General features: G+C 56.6%; 2 protein-coding genes across 4 annotated transcripts in view; one reads left to right on the top strand and one right to left on the bottom strand.

Annotated features, from left to right (window-relative positions):
* Nucleotides 1-812: 812 nt before the first annotated feature.
* On the top strand, nucleotides 813-6,279 carry ADPRS (ADP-ribosylserine hydrolase). Of its 2 annotated transcripts, none has more exons than XM_035345685.1 (6): nucleotides 813-1,071; nucleotides 1,769-1,865; nucleotides 2,713-2,920; nucleotides 3,031-3,215; nucleotides 3,304-3,404; nucleotides 3,976-6,279. In XM_035345685.1, the coding sequence occupies exons 1-6, from the start codon at nucleotides 849-851 to the stop codon at nucleotides 4,266-4,268; spliced, it is 1,107 nt and encodes a 368-aa protein (XP_035201576.1). In that variant the 5' UTR covers nucleotides 813-848; the 3' UTR covers nucleotides 4,269-6,279. The 2 variants fall into 2 exon arrangements, with proteins under 2 accessions (XP_035201576.1, XP_035201575.1); XM_035345684.1 differs by having other exon boundaries at nucleotides 813-1,104.
* A 556-nt stretch (nucleotides 6,280-6,835) lies between these two features.
* Nucleotides 6,836-27,550, bottom strand: part of COL8A2 (collagen type VIII alpha 2 chain) — a 32,814-nt gene continuing 12,099 nt past the window's right edge. For both annotated transcript variants that reach the window (XM_035345680.1, XM_035345681.1), the window contains exons 2-3: nucleotides 17,546-17,725; nucleotides 6,836-11,864 (exon numbers count right to left, since the gene is read on the bottom strand). In XM_035345680.1, the coding sequence (XP_035201571.1) occupies nucleotides 9,943-11,864; nucleotides 17,546-17,708 (2,085 nt within the window). In that variant the 5' untranslated portion in view covers nucleotides 17,709-17,725 and the 3' untranslated portion in view covers nucleotides 6,836-9,942. The remainder of the gene's footprint in view (nucleotides 11,865-17,545; nucleotides 17,726-27,550) is intronic.

The following is a 27,550-nucleotide window of genomic DNA, read 5'->3' as shown; positions in this document are numbered from 1 at the left end:
TGCGAGGCTGGGCTCTGACAAGGGACTGTGTAATGGTGGCAGCGTGCCACATCTGCTCTCTGGGTGCACTGACTCGAATCTGCTCCCTTTAATGATTAAAGTTTGGCTTGGGATTTCCACCCGCCTGCTAGCCTTGCAGAGCTCACACAGCTACACGAACAAGAGCCAGAGTCCATTCTGCCTCGCCTGCCAGCAGCCTTGTTTTAACCCAACACCCAGCGAGGTGCAGGTCCTGCTCCTGGTGAGCTGTGAGGCACTGAGCACCGCGCTCCCCCTGGGCACCATCCCTGCACCGGGCCTGCTCCTGGGGGGAAGGAGCTCTGTGTCCTCGAGGGGATGGAGGAAAAATCAGCACAGGGAGATAAAGCAGCTGGCTGGGAATAACATCCTCCAGCCTGCTGCTGCTGGTGGAGAGGAAGACCAGGGGACACCTGCCTGAAAGGAAGGTGTGGGGAGCTGGGGGTCGGCCTCTTCTTAAGACTAGAGGGAACGGCCTCAAGGTGTGCCAGGGGAGGTTCAGGCTGGAAATGAGGAGACATTTCTGCTCAGAAAGAGCGGTCAGGCGTTGGGACGGGTTGCCCAGGGAGGTGGTGGAGTCACCGTCCCTGGGGGTGTCCAAGGAGAGGTTGGACGTGGTGCCTGGGGACAGGGTTAGTGATGATGGTAGCGGTACGGGGCCGTTGGACCAGATGATGTTGGAAGGCTTTTCCAGCCTTAACGGTTCTATGGGCAGCCCCCCGGGGCCCTGTGAAGCCCCCGTGGGCCCGGTGCAGTCCCCGGCCCTCTGCCCGCTCCCCTCCGGGCCGCCAGGGGCCGCTGGTGCCGGCGGCGGGGCGCTGCGGGACAAAATGGCGGCGGCGGCGGCGGGCTCCGGGTCGGGCCCGGGCCCGGGTTCGGGTCGGTCGCCGCCGGCGGTTCGTCCTCGGCCCGGTCCCGCCCGGTTCCGGGGCTGCTTGGCCGGGGCGCTGCTGGGCGATTGCCTGGGCGCCGTCTTCGAGGGCAGGAGCGTCGTGAAGCTGCCCGACTTGCTGCGCTTCCTCCGCGGCTTGGAACCGGCGCCCGAGCCGGCCGGTGAGGGAGAACCGCCCGGCAGCGCCCGCAGAGGTGGGCGGAACGGCGGGGCCCTCGGGAGGGGACCGGCACCGGGAGCCCCCCGAGACCCCCTCCCACCGGGCAGACCCCAACCGCGGGGAGCTCGGGGTCCCTCAGCCCTGCCTGGGTGCAGGACCCCGGTGCTGTGGGGCTGGGGTCCCCCAGTTTGCTTTGGGGTTCCCCCTTTTGGGGCTGGGGTCCCCCCTCTTTTCCCAGCTCCCCACGGCCGTGTCCTGGTCCCTGCCCACGTGGCGGGCATGGAGGTGATGCTGAGGGCCCTCAGATGTTGCTCGAGCGAAGCCAGGGCACAGGGGCACACCTTGGTGGCACAATTTTATTGCGTACTTTAAATGCTTGTCAGTGCATGCTGTAATATCCCCGAGAAAGAGGCATCTCTGACTTGCCCATTTGTGCCTACGAAATATCAAAAATTTAGTCTTGGCTCTTATTTGCCTTGAAATGCTTTTTGTCTCATTCTTGCTGTGATTGCATCCCTCGTGCTCTGTGCCTTGTTGCTCTGATGGCTGTGGCCAGTGAGCTTGAGTTGCTGTCGGTCTTCTGGTAGTTTTCTAACTCCAACTATATGGACGGGGGGTCCTTGGAGAGTAGGGAAGAGCTGAGAGGGACAGGAGCTTGCCCTTGGACGGTCACGTTGTGTTTTGACCTTCTATTTTAGAAACGCTTTCGTACACAGACGACACGGCCATGAGCAGGTCTGTGGTGCAGTCTCTGCTGGCCAAGCGAGAGTTTGACGAAGTTGACATGGCCAAGAGGTAAGGACTGCAGCCAGCTTCTGAGGCCAGGGTGTTGACATTTACTAGCAATGGCAAAACTTTCTTAAAGTGAAGCAATCACTGTAATTTTCTGCAAAAGGGGACGGGGGCTAAGGCAAAGTCATTGTTAATTTGTGGAGAAAATAAGTGATTGCTAATCCTGTAATTTATTACGTGCTCAGCGCTGTCCTGGAACATACAGCATCATTAGCGTTAATGTGAGTTGAGAATGTGCTTCGAAACGAAGCAGTATGGGACGTGCTGTTTTACCATCCTGTATTGCAGCCGTGTGCATTTACCCACCTTTGTGAAAGATAAGGCTTAGACATTTCAGAAGCATTTCCTTTCATATTTATTTGTTGCTATTTATGTTTGTACTTCCCTTAATTTAGTTAGTGAATATTAGTGAGGTCAGCTTCAGCTTGTTTATGATCCATTTCCCTTTTGGATCCACAGCCCTGGCAGCATTTGGTTCCACTTAGGGGAGAACGTTTATTTGTTTAGAAAACACTTCCATTGAACTTGAACAAAAGACTTTCTTTGTGGTTGTGACCCAGGGAAATGTTTCCAGTTTGCTTCTATTTCAAAGCAAAGTTGAGAGGGAAACAAGTGGGTTGTGAAAGATGATGTTTATACACCCTTTCCTCCTTTCACACCAATTTTTGGGAGTGAGATTCTTTGCATGCAGAAGTGAATCAGTTGAACCATGACTGTCACTGGATTGTCCATGTGCTATTAATTCACCCCATAAATTGCCTTTTGCAACCCTTTGCAACTTCAGTAACAGGCCGAGCATCCCTTGTATTGTTTCTCACCTGTGTAACTGCTGCTGTCTTGACCACGGCAGGTTTGCTGAGGAATACAAGAAGGAACCCAACAGGGGCTATGGGATGGCAGTTGTCAACGTCTTTAAGAAGCTCCTGAGCCCCAAGTGCAGTGATGTGTTTGAACCTGCAAGAGCCCAGTTTAATGGGAAAGGCTCCTATGGAAATGGCGGTGCCATGAGGGTGGCAGGCATTTCACTCGCCTATTCTGATGTTCAGGATGTAAAGAAGGTATGATTCTTGGCTCATGTGGGCACCCTGGCCCTGCGACTCCCTGCTATCAGGTGAGTCCCACCATGGTCTTTCAGTTGGGTTTGCTAATGATGTGTTCTCATTCACAGTTTGCGAAGCTCAGTGCTGAATTAACCCATGCCAACTCCCTGGGTTACAACGGGGCCATCCTGCAGGCCCTGGCGGTGCACCTCGCCCTGCAGGGAGAGCTCAGCAAAGAGACCTTCCTTGAGCAGCTGATTAGCCACATGGAAGACATAGAAGCAGATGATAAGTCTCTAACTGATGCCCGAGCGTAAGTAGCTGTGAGGAGCACTAACACCCTGTGTTAGTTTGTTCTGGCTTTTCACGGTCTCTCTTCCTTGTTGTGCTCTTGTTTCCAGGCTGGGATTTGAGGACTTACCATTTTCAAGGCGTCTGAAGAAAATAAAAGAATTTTTGGAGCTCAGCAGTGTTCCCAAAGATGACGTGTTGTTTGAATTAGGTAAATACCTTTCTTACTACTAGTGTTAGGAAAGAGCTGGAAGCAGGACCGACTCAGTAAGCCAGGGTCATTTGTCCTCCCCCAGGCTACCACTTTGGCCCCTTTTGCCTGCCAGGCACTGCGTGTGCTGGACAGGCTGCGTGTGCTCTCCAGGCAGTAATTCTCTGAGTCCTGACCCTGTGACTCCCTCCCTGAATTGCTGGAAAAAAAATCTGACTAAGAAAAACTATCTTGAATAAAGTTTCTTAATATTCTAAGACCTCTTGTCTTAATGGCTGGAAGGTCTTCGTGGGATGGGGTTGAGTAGCTGTGTACTGCCAGCCTGTACTGGTGTGGCTGTGATTTGGTCTCCGGGGTGGGAGTGGTACTGGTGAACACAGGGAGTCTTCTGCAAACTTAGTTTTGCTCTTTGGTGTGATAAAATCAGCAATACTAATACAGAAAGTAACTGGCAGTAGGATGTTAGGATGTTGCAATGAAAAGGGAAAAGTTACTTTTGTGGGAAGGAAGTTAAGAGTGTTCTGCAGCACTGAAGATAATGTTTGTTTTTTATTATTATTATTTTTAACAGGCAATGGCATCGCAGCATTGCGGTCTGTCCCTACTGCAATTTACTCCTTCTTGCGCTGTATGGAAGCTGATCCAGATATTCCTGAACACTACAGCAACCTGCAGAGGACCATCATCTACTGCATCTCTCTGGGTGGAGACACAGACACCATTGCCACCATGGCAGGAGCCATTGCGGGGGCTTATTATGGTGAGGAACAGATACCCCCGAGCTGGGAGCAGAGCTGCGAAGCTTTTCAAGAGACGCAGAAGCTGGCAAATAGCTTGTATGAACTGTACTGCCAGCGGCTCTGAGGGGAGCTTGTGTTCAGAAGGCAAAGTAGGTGGTCACCTCTGCTTTTCTGGTCAGAAAGTTGGGGCTCTGCAGATGCCAGCGAGCCCTCCTCTGCAAGGTGCCTGCTGTTGTGAGCCGAGGGGCTTGAAGAGACGGGACGTGCCCTTCGCTTCCAGTTCAGCTGGGAAATGGCTGCATGCAGCGCCTTGGACAATGGCATGCCTCTCCTCTGAAGTACAGGAGCATCTAGTTTCCATAAGATTTCTGCTTCTTGCTTTGTTGCACCCTTCTGCCACTATGTCACTTTGTCACTGCTGGGTGGGTGTCCAAATCCACTGACTCTTTTGCTGTTTTGCTCTGTACACCGTGGCCTTCACTTCAGTTGTTAGTGCTCTTTCAAGCAGTGTCTCTCACAGTTTGCTCACTCCTCTTGAAACACTTAATTCATTCTCTACTGACCAGCTAAAGGCTGTGGGTGGGAGTCATCAGAGGAGCACGTGAGGATGTCCTGCGTGGCAGGATGGTTCCCACCTGTACTGCGCAGCGCACATGCAGAACAGACCTCACAGGGAGGTTCGTTTCATTAAAGGCAAAATGAAAAGTGACGGAGATTGGAGAAGGGATTTCTTTGCATAGCTAGTGGCATTTTAAGAACTGCCCCATCCCTGGAGGCATTCAAGGCCAGGCTGGATGCGGCTCTGGGCAGCCTGCTCTAGTGGTTGGCAACCCTGCCCAGAGCAGCGGGGTTGAAACTAGATCATCTTTAAGGTCCTTCTCAACCCAGGCCATTCTATGATTCTGTGAACTGCCTTTGGTGCACGCAGACAGAATCCCAGTAGGCTCATTGTTACCGCTGGAAGAAGGCGTAACTAATTACTGTCCTTTGGTGTCCTGTGCTCTGCAAGCTGCCCGATGCTGTCCTGATTTATTACATTTCATGTTCCCTTATATCGCTGACTTTGACATTTCTGCAGCTACTCCAGCCATTTCCTTAGTTCCTAATCCTTTCACCCTGCATTTTTAATCCTGTCCTACCTGTGTCCAGAGCACCAAGAGATTGCTATTTCAGTCTGGGGGTGGAGGTACATTGTGAAACCTAGTGTTACGCAGGGATTGAATTCTTGCTTCTGCTGCAGTCAGCGACAAAAAATGACTTCAGTTGGAAGCAGGAGTTAATTCTCATAGCTTTAAAACTTTACGTCATAAGAATCACCTGAAAATAAAGGGGAAAGCAGGTTAAATGGGAGAGAATTTATCAGAGTTTAAAAGAATTTCAGGCTTTGAAGCTGGTACTGGGGGGCAAGAGTACTCTAGCAAAGCTGTGTTGTTCCAGGGTTTCAAGTTTAAAACCTTTGCCAAATGGAGCTGGTCAGAGAGGGAATAACAGCTTGTGTACAGCACGTCTGAAAAGGGTTACAATTTTCCAGTAATTAAAAACAAAAGAGGCAAGCAGTCGTCGTATGGAAATGTTTGTGAATTTGAATGCGGCTATGTAATTCTGTGTTCTCTCTCTAGTATTTCTTGTAACACCAGGAAGTGAACGTTGTACACGAATGGAGTTCACTCCCTTCTGATAACAGCACATGGCTGTTGTGTGTGTCAGACCGCATGCACGTGTGGAAAATCTGGTCGTGATAGTCATTCCAGTCCTTCCTGTACGCTGCTTCCTTCAAGTGCCAGTCTTCTGTGTGATGCTTTAATGGGTTTTCCTTGTATAAATGAATATCTTGTTCTGAGAACATGTGGAATTTTGGTCTTTTGTATATTGTGCTGCAGATCTGAGGTGTAAAATGTCAGTTTTTTTCACGTTTTTCTGCCAGAGATGTCGACGTATTCACAGAGTTATTTAAAAGAAGGTATTTTCCCCTTAAAGGAGCTTTATAATTTTCAATGTGTGGAATTCATGAAGAACAGAAGTTTCCTGTTTAAAAAATATGGCTCATCTTAAGCCAGAATTTAAATGCATACCAAAACATTCAGCTCTGACTTTCTTGGAAAGAAATAAAATCATGCAGCTATCTTTGTTATTTAGCCACTGCTCCTGTCTTTTAAAATCACAAAGTTGTGTTTCTGGGCTTCAGTCATGACATTGCCCTGGGGAACATCTGACCTCAGCCTCCTGAGCTGGAGAACAGAGCTGGTTAGGCTTCTGGGCAATTAGATGGCTTTATTTATGTTTCTACCAGGATTTTGTAGCTGCTTTAAAGAATCCGTGTCATTTAGCTGCAGTTGGATTTGGGAAAATCCAACACAAAGCGTGTGTGTGAAACGTGATTTGCCTGGAGTCTGTTCTGCAGTGTTCCCGTTTCCTCTGCTAGGAGAGGACATAATCCTCACCCCGTGAACGGATTTCATGCATGTCAGGGGTGCCAGGGACAGGACTGGGTGAGGCCGTCCTTGTCGGGAGTCGGTGGCAAGTGCGTGGGGAGCATAAGGAAGCTGTCGGCTCGTGCCTGGGCGAGCTCGTTCTCTTCCCTTCCAGTAGGGTCTGCCCTGAGGTGTTTTTATGTCCTGTGTGTGCAGCTTTTGGGGGGCCTTCTGTCCAAAGGAGTGGAGGGTGCGTAGGACAAAGGCACAGCTGAGCCTACCTTTTATACAATAAGTTTTATTGATGGTTTGTCAATACAATCAAGTACTGTAGTTTTAGTTCTGAAGACAAGGCCAGTTTCTGATCACAAAAAGAGTGCATTTTAAACCAACTTTTACTATGACAGACAGTGCATGTAATAAGTATTTACAAAACTAAAAACCTCTATATACTAGGTTAGAAATGAAGATACTAGAGGCAAATTTAAAAAAAATAGTAAGAATTTGTATATAAAAATGCATGTTGTAATGCAGTTTTCATAATTAAAAATAGACATACTTCATCCAACCCAACCTTTTTTTATTACTGTGATTGAAACCAAAATCCCATGCGCTCACACACACGACAGAAAATAATTCTTCCTGCTGGCGAATATCACGTACTCAGTACTCCAGAAAAAAAAAAATCTTCCTGACGATATCTGGTTTAGTGAACAGCCTCCCTCGTCCCGTGCTTCGTTTTTTCTAGCCTATGTGCATGTAATCTCTCTGCCTTTCAATTACTGTGTAAATGTAACAGGTTATACAGCTGCAAAAGGTTGATTATGGTTTATGCTCTGCACGTGAAGGGAAAGTGGAAATGCAAAACAATATCTACAGCACTGAACGAGTTACTGACTCGGTTTGGTTACAGCGAGTATTTTTGTCGTCGCTTTTTTGCCAGCTAGAACGAGAAGATTGGAATAAAACAACACAGAACAAAATGAGATTGAACGTAGGCTAGAGCACAGTATAAATAAACCGTGTTGTTGAAGAAGAGACTACGCTTCCACCCCGGAGAGCACCTGGGAGCACGTGGAAGCTGCGGACCCTACTGCAGGTAGTGTGCACGTCACCGCCCCGCCGCCGCAGAGCTGCCTGGCCGAGGAGCAAGACCACAGCGGGTCTCCCATGCTGCCAGCTCCAGTTCGTGGCTGTTCTCCACAGGACAGAAAATTAGCTAAAGGAGACACAGGCTTCGTCCCAGAGCCCTCCTCCCAAGGCTGGGCTCGAAGAAAGTGAGCTTCCACTTTTAATTTTAGGGATGCTTGTTTGTATGGCTCCTGTTCCAGCTGGGATCAGGACCCAAGTGGCCCTGGCACCTCCCTGCTCTCAGGAATTAAAAACGTCCAGTGGGATCAGAAGCACTGGGGCTGCGTTTCAACTTGAGAGAACTTCCTCACGTCACAACTTGCAGCTTTCTGTGGAGTCAAATCATCCTGACAGAGGGATGCCAGCCACAGAAGGGCAGGAGCTCAAGTGCTGGTCTTTCAATTTTAGACTTTTGTGTTTCTTAATTTCAGGGATAGGTGTATTTTTAAATAGAAGCCCTGGATGGCAAGAGGCAGAAACATGGGACAGGCTTACAGAAAAAAAGCAAAACAAAAAACAACCAAAGAAAAAAAAATAGAAAAAGTTGTTTAAATATCTTGTACAGTCAATCTGGAGAACAATCCCAAGTCCCATTCTTGCTACATCTCTTCTCTTTGGCCATGGAGTAGGCTTTAGGAAAATGTGACGGTAATAGTTGCTCAGCTGGTGACTGAATGGTTGCCATTTTCTCAGGGATGTGCCCTGGTAGGGGGACACACAGTATAACTCATGGATTAACTTCAGCAGCGTGCTACTTGCCTGGGATGAGAAGAATTGCTTCACTCTAAGTGCAGGTGGCAATCACTATTCTACCATGAGAAAATCCGCGAAGCAGCAGAGTTCAATCACTCCCTTTAGCAAAGGACAGAGCAGCCAAGTGGTCAGAATCCGCGCATTCCTTCCCCAAATCCTTGTAGCTCGTATTTAGGTTGATGACGTTTCAAGCATTGGAGAGACAAAGTGGTAACAACAGACAAATGTGAATTTTTTTAACCTGTCACAGATTGGCACCCCGAACGGCGCTCTTTTACAGATACATATTGCACTAGACTTGTAAATAACATTGTTAAGTAGGTAATAGCACCGTTGTAAAACGACTGAGTGGAAAGTTAGAGTTATCACTGGTTCTTAATAAAAAGGTCCCCGGAGAAGGGGGAAAATACCAATGTGAAAGCTTACACATCCTGAAGTAGTGAGGCAGTGAAAGCAGGTTGTCCGTAAGAGGCACTTGGAAGAAAGCAGAACTAAACCTTCTGTCACACCAGGCCAGCAGCACTATAAGCCAGGCTTTTTGTGCCATCCCCCTGTCGTCAGAGAATGACAGCTTGTGAGGTCAAGTCTTTGGACTGCAAAGAAATGTACGGGACAGGACTAGCCCTTGGACTTGCCAGGAGATGAATTAACACAAGAGGGAGGATCGTTGTTTGTCCATCACAGGGGTCCCAGCTTCCCTGATAAGCTCTGGACCAGGCTGGCTGTCATCCTCCCAGATACCAGTGCCTGGATGTTTTTATTCCTAAAGATGACTGGGGGCTGGGGAAGGACTAAAAATAATATTTACTTACTATAAGAAGGTGCTTATGCAAAGTGTTCCACTTTCTCTGTTTATAAATCCAACCACACTGAATCTGGAATAAGACAGGCCCCCTCAAAGCACAGTCTAAACAAATAGGCATCAGGGAGACCGAAACATGGGCATTTGATGGTTTGGGAAGGAAATTTCTCAATCCATCAAGGATCTCCGGTGCTGTATACACTTGCGTTAAGTGCCTAGGACCCCTGTGTTGACTAGCAAATACACCATCCATTACAACAGCTGTATTTATTTGACAAGTGCTCAGAATGGGAAGCGAGGGCACTTGATTATAGGCCAGAAGGGTCTGGTCTTCCAGACTCCCCTCCCTGGATCGCAGAGCAATGTTCTGCACAGCCAGATCCTTGCTATCCCAAGCGAGTTCCTGTGTTTGATGTGCAGTCACTAGGGTAAAATTTATTCCAAATACACTTTACTGAGGAAGTTGCTCCCTCCCTTCTCTATTCCCCTAAAAAAGAAAGAAAGAAAGAAAAGTTGTCTCCTTTCTGATTACCCTCTTGACTCATGGATCAAACAGCATGAAGCAAGGTCCCGCGACAACGGCTTGCGAGTTCTTCCCAGTGATTTTTCTTTTCGTATTAATTTTAATATTTTTTTTTTTTTTATCAAAAAAAAAGAGTTTATGGCTAAAGTGGGTGAAAAGGAAATGTGCCCTACAGCCGTTATGTGGGGCAAAGCAGGAACCCGGAGAAGGAGGAGTGGATGTATTCTGTGGAGTACAACCCGTTGGCCTGGTCCGAGGGCATTTGTACCCAGACTTGGTCGTTCTCCTTGAGTTCAAGCACGGCACTGCCCGAGGCTTGGTCCAGGTAGCCTTTTTTGTACTCGTCGTAGGTGTAGGTGGCGGGCACGTTGTTCTTATAAAGTGCCACCCAAACGTTAGTCCCTTTGACATGCACATGGTAGGCAAAGTAATAAATGCCGGATACGGGGCAGGTGAATATCCCAGTGACCGGGTTGTAGCCGTTGTGCCCATTATACAAAGTCCGGTCAAACTTGACCGGCATGCCGGATGCCGGAAAGGGAGAGGTGAGGATGGCGGTGAAGGCTGGCGCGATGCGGGCGGAGAGCTCTCCTCGGCCGTACTGTGGCTTCCCCGGCTTGCCGTTCCCCAGCACGGCACCCTCCACGCCTCCGTCGGGCAGGTGCAGCCCCGCGATGCCCGTCTCGTCAAACACCCCTGGTGCTCCCGGCGGCCCGGGTGGCCCTGGTGGGCCCGGCGGCCCATTCAGCCCCGGCGTTCCTGGCATTCCTGGTGGGCCGATGGGGCCGGCCATGCCGGGTTCGCCCATCTTCCCCTCGCCGGGAGCCCCAGGGAGCCCAGGCTCCCCTTTGAGCCCTGGCAACCCCTGGGGCCCCATGGGACCGGCGGGTCCCTGCAAGCCTGGGATGCCAGAGGGGCCCCTCAGCCCTGGCTGCCCAGGGATCCCACCATCCCCTTTTGGCCCAGGGCCGCCCGTTAATCCCGGCACCCCCGGGAGGCCGATGAACCCTGGTTCCCCTTTTGGGCCCGTTGGGCCAGGGGGACCCTGTGAGCCGGGCAGACCCCTTTCTCCTGGCACTCCCGGCTTCCCTGCAAAGCCATTTGGGCCCTGGTCACCGCGCATCCCCGGCATTCCCGGGGGCCCACTGGGCCCCACATCACCCTTGGAGCCGGGCAGCCCGTGCTTGCCTGGCAGGCCCATGGACCCCGGTGGCCCCGGCGGCCCAATGACACCGGCAGGGCCCGGCTCACCCGGCTCGCCATCGACGCCAGGTTCACCTTTATCACCGATGGCTCCCGGCACCCCGGGCTGGCCACGATCTCCTTTGAGGCCGGGCAAGCCTGGCTTCCCGTAGCCTGTGGGGCCCGGCAAACCGGGGAGGCCACGAATGCCTGGTTCTCCCTTCGGTCCCATGGGGCCCTGTATGCCGGGCACCCCCGCTGCACCCGGGATGCCAATCCCATCGATGCCAGGGGGGCCCCGTGGCCCCACGGGGCCGGGCTCCCCACTGACCCCCGGCCCACCCGGGGGCCCCATGTCGCCCTTCTCCCCTGGCGCACCCGGCAGGCCATCGAGGCCGGGTTTTCCAATGCCAACAGGCCCTGGGGGCCCTGCAGGGCCAGGAGGGCCCCCGTTCCCCCGTGGTCCCGGTAGCCCTGGCTTCCCCACTCCGTTTTCACCCTTCATCCCCCGCTCTCCACGGGGACCAGGCTCCCCTTTTGGGCCAGGCTCGCCCCGAAACCCTGGCAGTCCCGGGCCACCCTGGGGGCCTGGTTTCCCATTGACCGAGATGCCAGCTGGCCCTGGCAGCCCCGGGGGGCCAGGCAGTCCTCTGGGTCCTTGCTCTCCTCGTATGCCAGGTTCACCCTTGGCTCCAGGCATCCCCTTCATCCCTGCCTTTCCAGGCAGTCCTGGGATGCCAGGTTTCCCAATGCCCGAGAAGCCGGGGGGGCCAGCAGGTCCGGGCTGGCCATGCATGCCCGGCTTCCCCGTGCCTGGCTTTCCTGGGTAGCCAGGGGGGCCGGGGGGGCCGCGGGGTCCGGGCTTCCCTGGAGGTCCTGGCTCCCCTTTGAGGTCCATCGGCAGCAGCGGCGGCATGTCTGTGGAGAGAGGAGACCGCAGAGCTTTACTGGGGGCAACGGTGGGCCGAGAACGTGTGAAGCTGCAGGGTTCAGATGCCTCCAGCCCGCAGCACCTTCATTTTGCAGTGACGCCCACCCCAAGCAGCGTGAGGTGCTGGAGGCAGCCACTGTCAGTGCTGGGGCTGGAAACAATCCCAGCAGGTCGGCGGCTAACATGTATTTTGCAGTGAGCACAGAGCTGGAGCCTTCCCTCAACTGGGTCCTTGCAAACTTGCCCTCCTCCAGAAATGGTTTTATTTAAACTTGGTCACGGTGGCTTCCTGGGCCACCACATCAGCAGACTTGAGGCCAGACCTTGGCCAGAGCCCAAGGCACTAATTGAAGCCTTGCTCCATCTGTCCCTCCACAGAGGGTGTCAACAAGACCGGCAATTACTGTCGGCTCTGGCAGCGCTGTTTTGTGATGACCTGCTGTGGGTTTTCTTTTTTTTTTTTTTTTTAGGAGCTGGATTCAAACCTCCCGCTGCCTCACTTCCCAGCAGCCTCGAAAGCAGCGTGGGACTCAGCCACTGCTGTTGGGCTCAGCTGGCAACAGAGGATGCCAGCATTGGAGATAATCCCTCCACCCCATCCCGTGAGGCCAGGGCCCCGGAGACCTATGCTTGATTGTCTCCTTTGGGATTAAAAAGACAACTCTTGCGTGTACTCCAGAGACCAGAGAGGCGATTTGTGTAGCCGTTAAGACATGCCAGCAGCGTTCTCTGGCTCAGCTCCTGTGTCCAGCGAGGTAGTGAAAAACTTATAAAGAAAAAAGCGCTGAGGAGGGAGGAAAAGCCAATAGCTGCGAGGGAAACGCAACCTCGGTTACATCCAAGTGAGTCAGCCCAGCTGGGAACAGGCCGTAACCACTTGACATTTAAAGAATTTATAGAGGTCTTTTGCAAACGGATATAAGAAAGAAACTAATGGGCTGAGAGACTACAAAGCCGAGGCGAGCCAGATTACATGCCCACCGCAGCTCAGCGCTAAAAGCGCAGACGTGAGCATAAATCACGCTTTGAGGCTAGCCCAGGCAGGGTGTCGCTTCCCACGTGAGGCAGGGAATGGGTGAGAAACACTAAATGCGATGAGCTCTCTTTTGGGAAGCTCGAAATGAAGGAAAGGCTTGGCAGCCGTATGTACGTGGGGCTATGGTGAGAAAGGTGAAGGGCACAGGAAAGGGCCTCAACACCCTGGGCAAAATTTAACCAAACCCAAGGAAGAACAGAGCAGAACTGGTCGCTGCATGCCCCAGCCTGGCGCTGCTGGAGGAGGCAGAGGGGCTCCCGAGCTCCCAAAGCACCCATAGCACCATCACCTGCCCACCCTCTGGTTTCCTTAATCAACAGGAGGAGGTTAGGGGAGGTTTGAGACACGTGTAAAGCACAACAGCAGCAGCAGCAGGCACGGCTCCCAGCGCACCAGCAGCAGCTTCACCTTTCCCAGCTCAGCAATTAGCTCTGGCCATCTCCAGGCCTGGTGCCTGCTTGTTTTTCTTTCGGTAATGGAAACATTTTCACAGCTTATCTACATATCAAAGCCTGGCCCACTCTTCCTCCACTGTATCAGAGGTCACTTGGCAGCCTGGATTAAGGAAATACTTGTCTGTCATGACACTGCCACTGGAATTCTGCGAGCCTCCTGCTCCTCACCCCAGAAAACGGTGTGGGAAAGAAGGCAAGGGAGACGTGAAGCGTTGCACTGAAGCAGATTTCTGGGGTTTGAATTCTGGAAAATTTTTCTCTGGAAAATTATTTCAATGTGTTTTCTCCTCCTCTCCCCCTAGCCCCCCCACCTTTTTTTTTTTTTTTTTTTCTTTTTTTCTTTTTTTCTCCTCTTCTTGCAATGGTTTGAAAAGAATTAGTTTTCTAGGTCATTTTGCATGGAATCAGAACAAGGCTCCGCAGCTGAGCCCACGAAGGAAGGGAAAAGTGTGCGCACACACTCACACAAGGCAGCGCAAGAAAAACGCCAGGCGCGAGCTGCCAACTTGCAGGCGGCCAAAAAAGCAGACGGGAAAACCAAACCGGGGACGTTAGCAGGGAGAAACTGGGACATTGCAGCCCCGGCGGTATCTTATTTCAAAAGACCATGTCTTACCACAGACGCATGTCTCAGAGCTCTGCATTTCACGGCAGCAGCATGGGGTTATGTGTTCCCCTCGAAGCATGAACAAAGCTGCCCTGAATGCTAACGCAAAGAGCCAGCTGGGGCAGCGGGAAGGGGAAGGGGCAGGCACGGCCTCCGCGAGGCCTTGCCTTGGCATCAGGGAGATTCTCAGCTCTTGAGGAGCGTGGGCATCACCTGGTGGGTCCTGCAGCCCCCAGTGCTGCCCTCGTCCCTGTGGGGACCTCGATACACCGGGAGGAGGAACCTGGCCATCGGAGGAATAATCCAGCACCCTACCAGTGCCCCGAGCCGAGGTGCTGCAGGCCTGGATGCCCCAGCTGCTCCTGCTGTGCCTGTCTGCTGGCAGCACAGGACTATTTCCCTCATAAAACTGCTCATGGCATTTTTCCTTTAAAACTGTGCCCCTTGTAGCTTGGCTCACAGCCCCACAGGGGCCAGCTGGGTGCAGGGGAGCCCCGGGCACCCCACTGACCATGGCCCACACGTGGCAGCGAGCTGGGGGCTGCTGAGGCAGGGCCTTTGGGACAGCCTTCAGGCACAGAAGAGCCATGAACACTCTTCTGAACCCAGACAAAATTAAACCAACCATGTAAATATCTGCTTAATTGCTGTTAGCATCCCTGCTCTGCAGGGACAGACAGGCAAAGCGGCCTGCTGCTCTCTGTGGGCCCGGGGGCAGGAGGGTGGGTAGGGCTGTCCATGCGGCTACGACTTCCTCAGTGGCCTTAAAACAGCTCAGAGAACATCACTGGTCAGTCTGGGGAGGATGCGGGGGGAAACTGAGGCACAGGGAGGCAAGGGGTAATGTGGGCAAAGAGCCCTGCGGTCCCACGGGCAGAGGAGGAGGGGATGTGGCCACTGGAGCTCTTTGCTCAGGGTCTGCATGGGCTCAGGCAGAGCTTGGAAAGAAACATTTCTACCTCTCTGCAGCTCTTGGAAAGAGGGGATGTGTTTGGGAAGGAGGGATGTGTTTGGGAAGGAGGGATGTTTGGGAAGGAGGAATGTGTTTGGGAAGAAGCGATGAAGCCCAGGCACAGGGTGAGCACCCAGCCATGCTGCCAGCTGTCCAGTGCTGCCTCCACACAGCCAGGAGCCCAGTTTGGGATCGGAAAAAATCAGTCTGGCACCCCAAGGAAAGCAGCCCTGTCCTTCTCACTAGATGGCACCAGCAGGCCAGGCAGTGCCTGCAGCCCTGGGGCTCACTCTAGCCCCCCAGGCGGGGGTCCCAGCCTCTGGGGCCAGCCTGGGGCAGCAGCAGGGGGCCACAGGAGTCCTGCCAGCTCGGGGGGCAGCAGGGGCCCGGCACGGCCCTGTGCCGTCGCGGCGAGTCAGCTGAGAGCCCCGAGCAGGGCAGGGGGCCAGCAGGGATTTGCCTTGCCAAGGGGAGGTTAAGCAGAGCTGGGAGCTGGGTGGGATGAGGGAGGCACCGGCATCCCTGGCCAGCTTCATGTGGCCCCCTGCCCGTTTTTCCCCATGGGTTTTTGGAGGGTGAGGGCCACTAGGGTCCCATTCCTCCATCCTACAGTGGGGCCACCAGCCTCAGCGGGAGCCCCCCGGGTGCTGTCTGCCCTTTTTTGCCCCGTGAGGCTGCTCTGCCCTGCACCAGCCCAGCCTGCATCAGTGCTCGCTGCTCCACCACGGCCAGCAGGCTCGGAGGCAGCACGAGCTGCTCAGACGCATAGGAAGAAGGAGGAAAAAAAAAAAAAAGAAGAAGGAAAAGCAGCAGGGAGAAGATATTTGAATCCCGGCCCATCAGCAGCTGAAACGCTGCTCTTTGGTGAGGCTGCGCTGGAAGGTTTTGTCTCTGGCTGGGATTCAGGCAGCAGCTTTACAACAGCTGGGAAGGGGGCAGGGAGCTGGGGGGGGGGGGGGCTCTGAGCACGCCTCAGCTCCAGGTTTTGATGTGTGTTTTCTGACATATGTGCTGAGCTGAACTCCTGATAAGCCATTCAGCCCAGCAGTAAATCAGCCACCGGCAGCCAAACCTTCTCCGGTTTCTCCTCCCAGAGCCAAGACTTCAGCTCCCAGGAGGGTCTGGGTCTCGGAGAGCCTTTGCAGGGGGTCCCCGTGACTCTTGCTCCCCCGCAGCAGAGCCGCCGGGCACCCCAGGGACCTGCCCCATCCCACCCTGCCCGTGCCCTGGTTCTGGCTGCAGGAGAGCAGCGGGAGCACCGTGTGGGTGCCAGGGAGAGGGCTCGGTGCCCCCTGTCCGCCCCCTTCTCAACGTGCTGATACTGCCCAGGGTCTGACGACACCCATGGACACCTCGGGGAGGTGCTGGGGGCTCCCTTGGCAGGCGAGCCAAGAAATGTTGGAGATACCCAGCCACACTCCACACCTTAAATTTTACAGAGGGAGTGTGTAATTAGCACACCCTAATAACCCCCAGGTTTGGGGCTGTGATGGACCCTTCTGAGCTTCGGCACCAGGGCACAAAGGGAGCCCCAGGAAGGCACTGGGGTGCTGCAGGGTGGGCAGGGGGGGTGTGAGGGCAAGGTGTGTAGGCTGGGTGTGCAAGCAGGGGGTACAAGCAGGGGGTACAAGCAGGGGGTGCAGGCAGGGGGTGCAGGCAGGGCGTGCAAGCAGAGCGTGCAGACAGGGTGTGTGTGCAGGCAGGATGTGCAAGCAGGGCGTGCAGGCAGGCAAGGCGTGCAGACAGGGCATGGAGGCAGGGTGTGAAGGCAAGGCGTGCAGACAGGGCGTGCAAGCAGGGCGTGCAGGCAGGATGTTCAAGCAGGGCGTGCAGGCAGGGCGGCTTGGGGCCGGCGGTTATGAAAGGCTGCAGCTCGGCTGGAAGCACAGCAGAGGGGCTGGCGGCTCGGAGCAATGACCTCAGCGCCTCTGCCCCTCCGAGCGGCACATGTTGCCTGGTGGGGATTGATTTAACACGTGTAGAGGAGGAAATCACTCTCTCTCACCCTCGTTGTGCTGGGCTGGGTCTCCCAGCTTGGGCCTTGGCCCTCTTTCCTTTCCCAGCTGGTGCAAAACACAGACAGGGAAAACGGAATAGGTGGAGGAGTGGAAAAAAGCCTTGTGGGGACGGCTTGGGTTTAACAGCAACGAGAGGGACACAGAGAGTGTCAGGGCTCCCGTGCCTGGGCACTAGCCCCAGAGCCACTGGAAAATGTGCAGAAAAGGAGAAAAAGGAGAGCAAAGGGCTGTGGTGCTGCTTTGTGCAGAGCCCCCAGACTGTGCACCCCAAGGGATGCGAGCAGGGCAAAAACCGGGAAACCACCCAACCCCAGCAAGGGCTTTGCTCAGGTTCTCTATGCTGTCATCCCCTGGTCTGGATAATTCTTTCTGAGGGGTAAAAGAGCAATCTGCAGGGCAACACCCACTGGGAGGGTGCTGATCCTGGGGCTCGGGGCTGATGGGGAGCACCCAGTGGCTGCAGGATGCTGCGGGATGCTGTGGGATGCTGTGGGATGTTACAGGATGCTGTGGGATGCTGTGAGATGCTGCGGTCTCCCAGTCTCACAGGCAGCCTCATCCCCCCTGTGCTCCCAGCCCACCGCCAAGTGCGTCCCTTACCGAGGTACTGCCCTTTGCCTTCCCGAAAGGGGGGTCCCAGGGGCCCCTTCACCATGGGCTGCATGTACTTCACTTGCGCGTAGCCCGCCGCTCCTCCTCCCACCGCCGAGCGAAGGCCGACCACCACCAGCAGCAGCAGCAGCACCGCGGCGTCCGGCAGCATCCTGGCCCGCGCCGCTCCTGCGGACGAAATGGCAGTGAGGGGGGACCCGAGCCCGATTTCCACCCCTCGTCCCACAGGGCTCAGTGGTGAGCGTGCAGCCAGGGTCCTGGGAAGGGTCCCAGGGGAGCGGGCACACCCGAAATTCCCTTTCTCTGTGCCCCTGGAAGCGTTCCCCTTCCCGACGTGCACCAGCCAGGGGGTGCAGGATAAACGCACGGATCCTGTGCCATACGCTGAGCCCTGCCTGCCCAGGCAGCTCCCCGCAGCCCCAAACGGTGAGGTCGGAGCCCAAACCTCGCCGCACTCGGGGTTGGCTGTGGTGCTTCACGCACAGCACCAGGAGCTCGCTCGGAGGTTAAAGGACAGGACCCTCGGCTGGGAAAGCCCTGGGGAGGGCTGCGGAGCTTGGGAGCAGCATTCTCGGCCTTAACAGCCAGTTTATTTAAAATAAACACCCTCTATAAATACACCTTTCCTCTAGCAACATGTTCTGTGCCAGCCCCATGCGCAGAGCTGCAAACAGATTGATTTGCGGAGAACATTTATTTTCAGAAGCTTAAATAACACGTGATGCCAAAGAGCTTGGCTGTTGGTTGTTTTTTTTCCTCCTCCTCGCAATAATTGACCCGTGGTGGTTATTAATGAGAATTAAGCCCTTTGCCTCTCCCCGACGGGAGGCAGGGACAGGGCTGAGGCGCACCGGGATTTGGTTGGGATTTCTTGGATCGCTTTTGCTGAAACAGCAGCGAAAAAATAAAAAATAAAAAATAAAAAATAAAAGCTGCAGTGCGGAGGGGAAAAATAAATAAATAAGCTAAAATATAATTAAACCAAATTAAGTAAAGGGAGCCCGGGCGTGGGATTGCTCCCTGTGCTGCAAGCACTTGGCAGGTTGGCGGAGGCCTCGTGTGCTGCTGGGGCTGGGGGCATGAGCAGGACCCTGCCGAGCGAGCACCTCGCCGGCCTTACTGTTTGTGGGGTTTAGAAAAGGAACGCTTATTTTTATGAAGCATTATTTTACAGGGGTCTGTTTAAGGGGGAAAAGAATCCCATTTTTAAGGGACTGCAGCTGTAAAAATACGGTTTCTGCTAAATAAAAGAGGAGAACAAAATCCTGAATCAGCTATTTATTTGTTTTCCTTACCTGGAATGACCCCTGTGCCTCTGGCTCTGACTCCATCCCTTCCCCTCATTTCCTATCTCTCTTTTCTGCCACTTGGGCTTTGCTCAGACTTGTTCCTCCCCTCGATTCGGGAGCTTTCGCGGGATGCTCCCTGTTGCTCTGAGCAGCCTGCACTGTGGGAGCAGCGCCTTGGCACGGCTCAGCCTGAGTGGCGCCGGGTGCCACCGGGGCTGTGGCGATGGGGACTATCCCTGACCAGACTGCTGGGGCAGGAGGAGCTGTGGGTGTCGGGGCACCCCATAGCTGTCAGCAGGACCTGCAGCCAAAGGGAGAAGGGGGACAGGGACGGCGGACACGGTGATCCGTCTGCTTTGGCTCCAGCTGTGGTCTCGCTGCGCACCAAGTAGTAAATCAAGGCAACCTGCTCCATGGCCAATAATTTCAGCCATGGGGCACCTCCAGACAGGGCTTAGCTCACGCGTACCCTCTGTTAATGCAGCCAGGTGGCTTCAGCTGTCCTCCTGAGGGGGCTGCGGGGCCACAAACCTGGCCTGGGACCCTGCAGGTAGCTTGAGGCAGGCACCGGCCGCTGGAGTCCCTGCCATAGGTGGTATCCCTGGGCAGTGACTTAATAAACTGGCAATGTCTGGAGTTTCGTCTGATGGATCAAGTGTGCACAGCATGGCTAAGAAGAGGCTCTTTCATGCCTGAGATCTCCTGCGTTAAGTAATTAATCACTCTTAGCAGCCCTGAGATGTGTCCGTCCTTGAAGGCACCGCCGCGAGCTGGCTGGCTCGCTGGGGGGGCAAAAATCCCACAGGGCCGGCAGTTCAGGAGCAACTTGGAGAGGGGGAGATGTGCTGGGGGCTCCGTGGGTCTGTGGCACAGCCCCTCCTGCCCCCGAGCACCGCGGGAAGGGGACAGCCCAGCGGCCACCATCCCCTGCCCATCCCCACGCCGTACAGTAGTTGGAGCACAACCTCCCCGGCCAGGAAAAACAAGCCCAGCAGGAGCAGATGGGGCTGGAGAGTTTATAAAGGGGGTGCGTTCAGGGGGCTCAGCCAAGCCGTGCTGCGCCCCCCCCCAGGGGCTGGCAGTGGGGAGCGGGCTCCGGAGCAGCGGGTGCGTGGCCGGCACGGCGCGGAGACCCCTGGCACGGCTTCAGAGCGCGCCGCCGCCGCGCTAGCTGTGCAAGTGTCTGCTCCCCTGGCACCGCGCGAGCAGACGTGTTAAAAACCCCTGGCACGCAATGAAAGCACCGGAGGGGAAAAAAAAAAAAATCTCACACTTAGAGCACGAGAAACGAGACAAGAAATGTCACCTTGTTCTCACAGGAGCGCCAGGGCTGGGGGAGAGCAGCCCCCGCCATGCCAGGAACAGGCTGCGCCTTATGCTCGCCGAGCGGCACGGGGGCTGGATCCGGCAGCGGCGCTGCAATCCCGGCACCTTCTCTGCTTTCGCTTCCCGGCCCCGTGTCCGAGCCCCCAGCACGGCCCCGCTCACAGCCTGCTGCAGCCGTGCGCTCCCCTGTGCGCACAGCCCCGGGCTTGTTCGCGCGCCTGCAGCTGATTTACGGCCCCTGCTCTTTCAGTATTAACGATGGGGCTGGCAGGCGGGCGCAGCACCCGCTCGCTTCGACGCTAATTATTTTTTAAGTCAATATATGTGATCCACGGGGGATCCGCGATTGTGGTTGAAGGTCAGTAAAGCGGAGAACTTGTTTAAACCCAGCAGTAAAAACGCCGTCAGCGCTGGCCCCGGCTTCAGCCCCAGCCCGGACCTGTGGTCATGCCAGCCCCGGCCACGGTGCTGAGCCCCCCAGGCAGGTTTGTCACTGCCCTGTCCCTGTCACCATCCCCATACCGTGCATTGGGAGCACCTGGGGCAGGGCACGGGCACCCCACTGCCCAGTGCGGTGCGTGGGGGGGCATCAAGAAGAGAAAGCACCGAGAGAGCAGCCGGTGCATGTGGGTGGGCTGGAGGCGGCACGGGCTTGGACGCCGCCGTGTCCCATCGAGCCGCTCCATCCTCCGGTCATTTACAATAAAAAATAAAGCAGGGAGGTTTTCCAAGCTCAACACGGGGCTGGACCAACTCCAGCAGGAGGTAGGTGATTTGGTTTGCGCTACACATGCTTTAAAAATAATAATAAAACGAGTCAAAAACGAAAAGTGAGCTATTGAAAGGGGGAGCGAGCACGTTATTTCCGCAGGCCAGGCTGCGAAAGCCAAAGGCATCGCGCAGCAGCTCGGCCGAGGAGCGCAGGGAGAGTCTTGGCACCGGCGAGTCCTTAAATGCATGACACCTGATCCGATCCAAAAGCTGCTGTACGCGCTGCACGGATCCAGAGCCTCGCCCGCCCTTCATCAGAGGGAACAAGAAAACATTTTCCTTGTTGAAAAGAAAACACCCCACCCTATCTGCACGCAGCTTCCTGCCACCCCGGGAGCACCATGGCTGGCCCCAGCATACAGCTGGCACGGCATGGCATGGCACAGCATGGCATGGCACGGCACGGCATGGCACGGCATGGCATGGCACAGCATGGCATGGCATGGCACGGCATGGCACGGCATGGCATGGCACAGCATGGCATGGCACAGCATGGCATGGCACAGCACGGCACGGCATGGCACAGCATGGCACGGCATTGCACGGCATGGCATGGCATGGCACGGCACGGCATGGCACAGCGTGGCATGGCACGGCATGGCACGGCACGGCATGGCATGGCATGGCACGGCATGGCACAGCATGGCATGGCATGGCACGGCATGGCATGGCATGGCACAGAATGGCACGGCATGGCATGGTGCATCGCCCAGCAGGCTGCAGGCAGTGGCTGTGTCCATCCATAGCGCTCAGATCCAGGTGGGGGCTGCAGCCAAATTAACCCTGGAGCCGGGGGCTCTGCACTAATTAACCCCCACTGCGTTAATAACTACCTCAGGGGCACTCGGGCAGCCAGCACCCGTGGAGCTCGGGACACCCGCGGTGAGGAGCAGGAGGGGAGCGGGGCTGGCGCTGGCGCGGCTGCGACGGGGGCGGCTGCTGCGGCGGGAGGAGTTTGAGGGCTGCACAACACGAGGCTGTAGGAAGCCAGACTCCGCTCACTGCACCGGCCATAAAACAGCTGGTTTGCACACAGCTGCTAAAAAGATTTCTGCAACCCCCACGCTGGGTACTTCTCCCTGTCTTGACTCGCCTCCCGACACGCCTGAGCCATGTGCGGCGTGCGGAGAGCGGCGAGCGTGCGGGGAGCACGCCCTGCCCCGGCGGCGATGTCCCAGGGGTGCCAGGCTGATTTTTGGGACACGGCGGGGACGCACGTGGTGCACGCTGCTCCAGCACACGCTGCTCGCTGTGCAGGAGGCCCGGTGCCCGTGGTACATCCTGCCTGGAGCTGGGGCCGATGGAGTCGGTGCCGCCGCTTGATCCCGCAGCCAGCGGGTCAGGGATCAGCTAAGGCGGATTAATGCCCCTCGGCGTGTGCGTGCCGCGGCACAGCGAGGCGTGAGCCCGACGCAGGTCACAGCTCAGGGCTTAATCCCTCACCTCCAGCTGTCAAAACTCCTCCGCTGAGCGCGGCAGAGCCCCGGGCTGATCGCCGCTGACGCGCACGACGAAGCCATCCCCGGGGGAACGGCTCCTCGCATCCCCTCCCTCCGCAGCACTGCAGCGCTTGGAGACCTGGGCGGAGAGCCCCACATCTGCTCTGGCATGGACATGGGTCAGCATGGCAAACCTGGGCCCCAACCTGCAGAAATTTGGTGTTTCTGCTCTTACAAGGCTCTTCACAAACGGCCTTTGTGTGACCGCCGTGGGCCCGGCACGCACCGGTGGCTGATGTTTCCCGACTAGCCCAGCCTGGAAGCAGCACCCGCAGCCCCGGGATGGATCCAGGCATCCCGAGCACAGTATTTGCTGTGGCCCTTCCCCAGGTCTCACCGCACCAGGAGCCTGCTTCTGGGGGCATTAGGAGCAGCCCAGAAGTGCTCAGCCAACTCCGGCGCCCTGACCTGCTGTAATTAAGCAGTAATTAGCAGCATGCTCAGGCTGCTCTGCAGCCGGGCATGGAGCCGCACGCTCTGCTGGAGGCTTGGCCCTGCTCAACGCACCCCTGGGTGCTGCAGATGGGGTTTCAGCCCTGGTGGGGCTGCTCCAGCCCCCGTGGGACCTGACGGGCACGTTCCCCCGCAGCCAGCCCCGCGGAGGGCTCCTGCTCCCCGAGCTTCCCGCTCCCGTCCTCCCCCTCCGAGCTGCAGCCCCACCGAAATACCAGACTGCGCAGCATTAATAGCAGGGTTGCCTGCCAGGTGCATAGTTTGACCAGTCGGATCACACATGCCAAACCACAGGTATTTTATGAGACGTTTCCTGTTATGAAGACATTTTTGTGGGGATTCTTTTTTTCCTTCCCCTCTTCTTCCCCTCTCCTCCTCCTCCTCCTCCTCCCAGCGGGACGGTGCCCTTCCCAAAAAACCAAAAGGACGGCGCAGGGCGAGCCAAGCACCAGGGTGTGCAGTGAGGTCGGTGATGCCAGCGCGTGGTGTCCCTGCCTTGTGCCATGCAGCACCTGCACGGACACCGTGGGATGGTGGCAGCTGCAGCACCCAGCCCTCTGCAAGGCGCTGCGGTGTTCGTGCAGGGTCCACAGGGACCAGCACCGCTGTGTCCTCACGGGTCCCGCACAGAAGCGGGGTTTCAAACCCGACGGGTGTTTTGCAAAGAAATCCGCGATTCCCATGGCAGAGAATTTGCAGGCAAGCGGCCACAAGCCGCAGACGTCGAAACCAGCTTCGTGTCGGGGTCACCGGCTTGGTAACGAGCTGTGGTCCCGGCTGGAGCCTTCGGGTGCGCAGCCTGCACTGCCCCATCCCATGCGGGGATGCCACACAGGGATCTGCAAAGGTCGGGGAGCTGCTCCCCAGCCCCACCGAGCAGCGTGGGGTCTTCAGGGACGTGTAATTATTTGTTGCAGGTCCCTGTTCCTCATGTGTGCGTTGAGAAGAGCGGAGTTAGGGCAGCACCACACCAGAGGCGCACACAGCCCTGTGCAGGATTAGCCCCGTGCCTCTCCAAATCCCACACACCTGCTGCATCCCGCTGCACCTGCCCGCCCATCCCCAGGGGGAGGTTTCTGTATCTCGATGTGCCAACGTCTCCAGCATTGCCCATGGTGGGAATTCAAAGCTGCTGGGAGTTTTGGGGACGGCGGCTGGTGGGAAGAGCCGCGGCTGCTCAGCCGGGCCCCGGCCAAAGCCGCAGCCCAGCCACGGCGGCTGAGTGCTGGTTGGAGCGAGTGCACCGCGGGGCAAGGCGGCTTGGCGCTCTTCCCTCCTCCTCCAGAGGGCTTTATTCCTCCGTGTGTTTTATAAATAAAAGCGATCGCATTCGCCCGGTCCCGTCAGGACGATCTGTCTCGGTTTCTGGGACAGCGAGTGTCCCAGAAGTGACACTGAGGATGCACGTGAAGGTTTTATGCCTGGGGCGTAGGAGCAGGGTGCTCAGGGCAGCCCCGCGATGGGGGATGACGAAGATGCAACGAAGGGAGCGTGGCCACAGCCAGGCATCTCCTCCCTTCCTTCCGAGCTGCACCCACGGCAAGCAAAGTGTCGTCAGCCACCTCCTCGGCACCCAGCAACCCATCAGCGGGGCGAAATTTGGGGCTGGGGTGGAGGGGGCTGGGGCTGCCCAGCCGCTGCCAAGAGCTGGGGGCATCGGGGCTGCTCCATGGACAGCAGCTGGGGGCAGAGCCAAGAGGGGGGAGAGAAGGCAGGCTGGGCGCACAGCCCCTCGTTCCTCGCTGCGTTAGGATCTAAGCAGCAAGCGGCCGCCCATCGCCAGCCTCTTGCCACCCCACGGTGCCAGGTCACCTCCTCGGAGGAGCAGGGATGGAGCCGGGGCACCGGGAGCCGAGGCTGCTCCTGCTCGTGCCCCAGGGCTCCGGTGCCGCTGGTGGGCTCCTGGTGGTCCCGGCACGGTCCCGGCATCCCCGCTCCGTTGTTTTTCCAGGCTCAGCACCACCGCGCTCCTCGTCCGTGTTCTGGTGCTCTGCTCGCCGCCCAGATACGACAGCAAATTTGTGAGCTGCTGTGAAAACTTATTCTCGGGTGTGAAATGCCAAAGTACATAATCCTAGCCTCCCAGCTCTCTGACAGCGAGGCTGGCTGCCTGGGATGGGAAACTGTGTTTCAGTGTTTATCCTAACAGTCGTTTTATTTTAATGTCACGGGTTTGAAATCCCGTCTCCCTGCTTCTGCTGGGCCCTTTGATCCCCGTTTCCTCTCCTCTTCCACCCCACCGGGCGATTTCCCCTCCTGCATTCGTGCCGGGCTGCTACAGGTGGGGGGGACCCGATGGCACCCAAAGAACCTGGGGCAGTGCCACCAGTGTCGGGGCCACCGACCCCACCTGGGGCCTGGGGGTGCAGCGGGGTCGCCCCGTGCCCGCGGAGCTGCGGCGCCACCCGTGGGGTCCCTCTGCCACCACCCCGAGTGCCCGAGTCCCCGGTCCCACTGCTGCCGTGCTGCTTCTGGGGTGAGCACGGGGAAAATCTTGTTTGTGCTCCTCTAATATCTGCCTTCTGTTTTGCATTTGCCGTTTCTTCAAAGATACGGTGCGGCCTCTGCCAAGATTCCTGAGGAGATATCCTCAGCAATGCAGACCACGCTCCCCACCAAATTCAAAGAAAACAAATGTCAGGCCAAGGATTGATATGAAATAGTTTAAAAATGAGAAAAAGCTGCCTCAGAGCTAGGTTTACATTAAAATAAATTTCAGGACTGGGAGCCTCGGCGGCGTTTCTGCTCGGCAGCGGGGCGGAGGGCGGGGGGCGGCGGGGAGGGATTGGGTTACCTGCCAGGGAGGTGCCGCGGCCCTGCCCGGCCCCACCAGCAGCCACCGTCCCCCGGCACCCCGGGGTCCCGGTCCCACAGCCCCCGCGGCCCCTTTCACCTCTTGGAGCACCGCACCCATCCCCTCCCCACACACAGCACCCGGCGAATCCCCCTGGCGGGGTGCTCGGTAGCCCCCGGTGTGATCGCCCACCCTGTGCCTGGGGTCTCCCCGCTGTGGGGGCTCGGGTGCTTTGGCAGCGGGGTTGGGGACATGGTGTGGGTGGCGGGGATGGTGCTGGGGGGGGACAGGAGGTGCTGGGGGGGGACAGGAGGTGCTGGGGGGGGACAGGAGGTGCTGGGGGGGTCAGGGGGTTCTGGGGGGGACGGGAGGAGCGGAGGCTGAGCCCCTCTGCACCGCAGGGCCCCTCGCCTGGTCCTGCCCTCGCTTTGCCCTCTAAGAATGACTGACAAGCCCAGCCTTCTCTCGGGGATTTCACGGGTTTAAAGCATGTGACTTTTTTCGCGTTCTGTCAATTTTACTCATTAAAATAAAAAAAAGTGTTGGGCTCCCTCCGGCCGGACCCAAACACCCCCTCTTCCCCTGCCAACACAGCTCGAGCCCTTGGCACCCCGTGCCCCCTGGGACGCCCCCTCCCCACCGTCCCCATCCCCGCCTGCACTCGGGTGCTCGAATCCCTGCTGCCGAGCCCTGTGCCTTGCTCCGTGCCCCTACACGGGGCTCAGCACCAAAACGCCCGCCCCCGGTTTCCCCTCTTGCCCCCTCCCCATCCCGGCAGCGCGGGGAAGTCTGCGCCGGCCGCACTTCAAATGCGCTCACGCCCCAGCGAGGGGCTCGGGTGTGCGACGCTCAGACATGAGCTTAGTTTATGTTATTTAATTTAATTTAATTTATGTGAGCCGATGTGAGATCCCAGAAAGCCCGAGGTGTTCAGTGGAAACTCTGACAAGCTGCTACCATAAACCACGCTCCCGCCGCCCGGCCAGCGCTGGCTCCGGCGCTCCCGGCTTGTATTTCAGATTTTCCCCGTAATGACCGTTTCGGCAGGGGGTGGAGGCGATCCGGATCCTTGACACCCCGGAGCAGCTCAGGACCTCTTAGCGGAGCTGGATGCAGCGCCCCACGAGCCTGCAGCACCGGAGGAAGCAGCCCCCGGGTTCCCGAGGGGCTCAGCTCCGTGCCCAGGGGGACGCGGCCCCGCAGCACGTGCGCGGCCGTAGGGGCGGAAGCGGGCTGTGTTAAAACCAGGCCGATCCTTCCCAGAACCCCGTTTGGAAAAAATTCCTCCAGCGCTGTCACAAGATGTTTCAACACCACTGAATCAGCTGTTTTGATTTTTCAATTTGATTTTTTTTCCCCCTTTTTTTTTTTTTAGTAGTTCCCACATTTCTTTTGTCTCGGAGCTGAAAGCCTTGCAGGGAATTCCAGCCACTCCGCTTCTCTGAAGATGGCTCCAAACCTCCCGGCCCCCTCTGAGCCCTGTGGCAGCGGCAGCCGAGCCCCGTGCCCACCGTCCTCACCCTGCTCCCGAGGTGTGCGGTGGGGGATGAGGGGCCCCGGGTCGCCCAGGACCCCGAGGTGCAAGGGAGATCTCGACACCCCCCCAGCCCCGACCCATCGCAGCCTTGCAGCTCCACCGCTGGGACAGGGCTTGTGTGTCTGTCTGCCTGCCTGCCCCATCTATATTTGCTATAAACAAAGAGCTTCAAACCCCGAGTAACGCTAATCTGCAGCGAGCCGAAGCCACAATCTCATTACCGGGCTCCTAATTTCCAGTGCAATCCAATATCTGGTCTAATCTGCTTTAAAGGCTTCCAGATCCCCAAGCCTCCCTCCGCCCACGCCTGGCCGGACCGGAGGG

The sequence above is a fragment of the Oxyura jamaicensis genome, chromosome 23 (assembly GCF_011077185.1).
Source record: "Oxyura jamaicensis isolate SHBP4307 breed ruddy duck chromosome 23, BPBGC_Ojam_1.0, whole genome shotgun sequence".
In the NCBI taxonomy this organism is placed as follows: domain Eukaryota; kingdom Metazoa; phylum Chordata; class Aves; order Anseriformes; family Anatidae; genus Oxyura; species Oxyura jamaicensis.
Note: the sequence above shows the minus strand (reverse complement) of the source record. Positions and strands in the feature narration are given on the sequence as shown.

Excerpts from the sequence above, each read along its gene's own strand:
- ADPRS (XM_035345684.1), top strand. The coding sequence starts at position 849 with ATGGCGGCGGCGGCGGCGGGCTCCGGGTCGGGCCCGGGCCCGGGTTCG. Across the intron at positions 1,105-1,768 it reads GCCCGGCAGCGCCCGCAGAG|AAACGCTTTCGTACACAGAC; the intron begins GTGGGCGGAACG and ends CTTCTATTTTAG. Across the intron at positions 3,405-3,975 it reads TGACGTGTTGTTTGAATTAG|GCAATGGCATCGCAGCATTG; the intron begins GTAAATACCTTT and ends TATTTTTAACAG.